Consider the following 3038-nt stretch of genomic DNA (forward strand, 5'->3'; position numbering starts at 1 on the left):
GAGTTTCAGCTATGAACGGCTGAGGAGTTTCAGCTATGAACGGCTGAGGAGTTTCCTCTCTGTGGTTCGTCTTTGTTTCCTGATCTGTGACGAACCTTTAAACTGCATGTTGAGAAACGAAATCGCTGGATTTCTTTTCCTTTTAGAGAACGGTTGACTCCAGGTGAGACATCCGTCCTGCAGTTTGTCCTCTTTAGGACGTCAGTGGAGGACAGCATGAGACGGTGACCTCCAGCACAGACCTGACCTGATGCTCATGAAGTCACTGAAAGTTATTCTGCAGAGGAATCGGACGCCTGGTAATCGGTTGGAAAGACGTTTAATCAAAAAGAAAATTAAGTTTTGTGTGAAACAATCATTTAGTTTGAGCTTTCTGGTGAGGGATGGAGTTGCCTTCACTGCTGCCAACTTGTTCAAGTTGAGCTAATTTAGCTAGCTTAGCTCGTAGCTAGCTTAGCCCGTAGCTAGCTTAGCTCGTAGCTAGCTTAGCCCGTATCTAGCTTAGCTCGTAGCTAGCTTAGCCCATACTTCTCCCTCCATGTCTGTTGTTTTCTTTAAATGGCTGACTTTGCCACATCATTTATGCCATAAACGTTCACAATTATTCCGAATAATACAATATTTGGTTTTTATTAATCTCCTTGCCTTGTGAAAAGCGTTAGCTGCAAATCTGCTAGTCCTTAGCATTAACAGCTACTATCCGTTTTTCCTCAAAAGGTTTACGATAAATGACATGTCTGGTTTACATCCTTGTCAGTTTTCCAGTGAAATCAACTAAATAAAAGCGATGTTGGACCAACAGTCTGGTCTTTGACTAGCTTACAGTTGGAGTCGCTTTGTGAAGAGCGCTGAGGGTTAATATGTTTGACTTTATGAAACTTCCCTCAGGTTTAAAATCAGTCTGCAGGTTGAGCTGCGTAATCTGGATTACACGACCTCAAGAAACGGATGGTCACGTTTTCTAAAATGTTGAAACTTGACCTGCAGGTTGCCCAGTCAGGTAAAATGCTTCCAACGCTCGTCAGGGTTTGCTTTTCCTCTCGGAGGAATAATTAGGGGAGCCTCGGTTTGCACACGCCGGTCTCTGCAGAGCCGCTGCTGCTGCTGCCGCCGTCGGCGAGGGGAAACACAAACACCGCAAGGTCAGCGATGACTGCCGGAGTCTGAGGCAGGAGGGGGGAGAGAGAGAGGGAGGGAGAGAGGCTGGCCACGGAGACGGAGGAGAGACAGAGGTCCACCTGGGAGGCCGCTCGCTGCTTCACCTCCACCAGGATGGATTCGGAGAGCAACGGGTTCGGTAGGAGGCCGTTTAATTTCTGACTCTGGCGGGCAGAGATGGAGGCCGAAGGGTGTGTGGACGATCCCGCGCTCGGCCATCGATCTGCTCCTGAGGCCCGACAGCCAATCAGCGAGCTGGTTCCGCCTGACCGGCGCACCTTGAGACCAATCAGGGAGGGCGCTGGGGCCAGGTAGCCGTAACGAGGAGGGACGAGCCGCTGCAGGCGCTGATTGATGATGATGATGATGATGATGGTGGTGCTAACTGCTGTTTTATGGTCTGCCCTCCTCAGAAACTCCTGACTTGTTAAGGATTTACTCTGAAGGTTAAACAGGAAGAAAACATGGCGTCTCCAAAGCAGCTTAAACTTTTAGAAAGGATTAATTTACTCCTCTGTCTCCTTCAGTGGTTCCCGTTTACCTGAATCCAGCTATGATCTCACCTTCATTTCTGGATATTAATATTTTCAGGGGAAGAAATGTGGTAACGTTTGTCTGATAAATGATTTAAATCTGCTGTATTTGACACAAATCAATATTATTTGACCCGTTTGTGCTTTACTGCCAGAGGCTAGTGCTGCTGTGGTTTGATTTGTTTGGTGTTTTGGATCATCTAGTAGAAGTTCACGGCTTTCTAGTGTTAAAAACTTTAAAGAATCTGTTTCATTATTTTCCATTTATGTGAGGAAAGCATTTCCCCCTTCAGGTTCTTGAGTTTTTGTTGCGTGTAAATGTTTCAGATCACGAACCAGAGGAATAAATCTGGTTTAAATGTTTATTTCCATCCAGGGAGGAGTTATCCAAACCAATCTGATCCCAGTAGTAAGTCCCATCAACGCAGCAGCAGTTCTGCAGAGTAGAGCGGGTCAGAATACTGCTGCTGGTTCTGTTTTTCAGAACCGTTTTAATTCCTGCACAAAGAAAGAAGTTTGAGACTCATAACCGAGTCGTTATAAAAACAAACACGGAAAATTTCAGGAAAGTTTGTGTCCACTTGCACAAATCAGCGCCGTTTGAAACATGCCAAACCCACAGGGGGCAGTATAGCGCAGAGCTACCAATCAGGTTGCTTCAGAACGACTCCTACTTCCTGTTTCAAAGATGTCGGGTTGAGCTACGTTTCAATACCGTATTGGAATATAAAGTTAATAAAATCCTGGCTCCTGTTTGTAAACGATAATTCATTTATAAATGTAAATCACTTAACAGTTTGTCATCTCCAATAAAGACGGTAATGTGACAAGAAGAAGAAGACGTCTGTAAGGGAGCAGATCTGTTTGTGGAGCGTTTCTGTTGGTTGACGCGGTTTGCAGGGGGAATCTGAGCATGAAGGATGCGCGGCTGTTTGGACGCCGTCCTTCAGCTGCAGGCTGACAGATGTTTGATTGGCAGCGCGGCTGAAGGCACCAGAGGTCATCTGATGCCTTTCACGCTTAATTAAGTCCCTCCCATCCGTCGCGCTACCTCACTGAGAGACGGACAGATTTCCTTTTCTGTCTTTGGGAGACGTGCGTGTCATGTTATTCCAAAACAGAAGCTGGGCTGCATGCCTGCAGACGAGAGTATTTTTAGGATGGAAACAAAACTTGGATTCATTCAACAGAGTTTAAAGTTTAAATATGCTCAACTTTTGTTTATAACTTTATGAATACAGAAAAAAAAAACAATGTAAACTATATATTTATGTGAAATAATGGAACGTAGCCATTCCTTGGCTGGCATAGCATCCAACGTTAGCTTGACTTCTCTTAGATTAGCTC

General features: G+C 45.3%; 1 protein-coding gene across 11 annotated transcripts in view; it reads left to right on the forward strand.

The window, feature by feature from the left end:
* Positions 1-3038, forward strand: part of efr3a (EFR3 homolog A (S. cerevisiae)) — a 61908-nt gene that overhangs the window by 9116 nt on the left and 49754 nt on the right. For 3 of the 11 annotated variants that reach the window (XM_017310052.1, XM_017310053.1, XM_017310056.1), the window contains exon 1: positions 1200-1297. The exons of 1 other annotated variant lie outside the window; for it this stretch is intronic. In XM_017310052.1, coding sequence (XP_017165541.1) covers positions 1273-1297 — 25 coding nt within the window. In that variant the 5' untranslated portion in view covers positions 1200-1272. Of the gene's footprint in view, positions 1-1197; positions 1298-3038 lie in introns of those variants that run through there. 7 more of the 11 variants (XM_017310055.1, XM_017310057.1, XM_017310058.1 and 4 more) reach the window with 4 other exon arrangements.

This window comes from Poecilia reticulata, linkage group LG17 (assembly GCF_000633615.1).
Source record: "Poecilia reticulata strain Guanapo linkage group LG17, Guppy_female_1.0+MT, whole genome shotgun sequence".
Classification (NCBI taxonomy): Eukaryota; Metazoa; Chordata; class Actinopteri; order Cyprinodontiformes; family Poeciliidae; genus Poecilia; species Poecilia reticulata.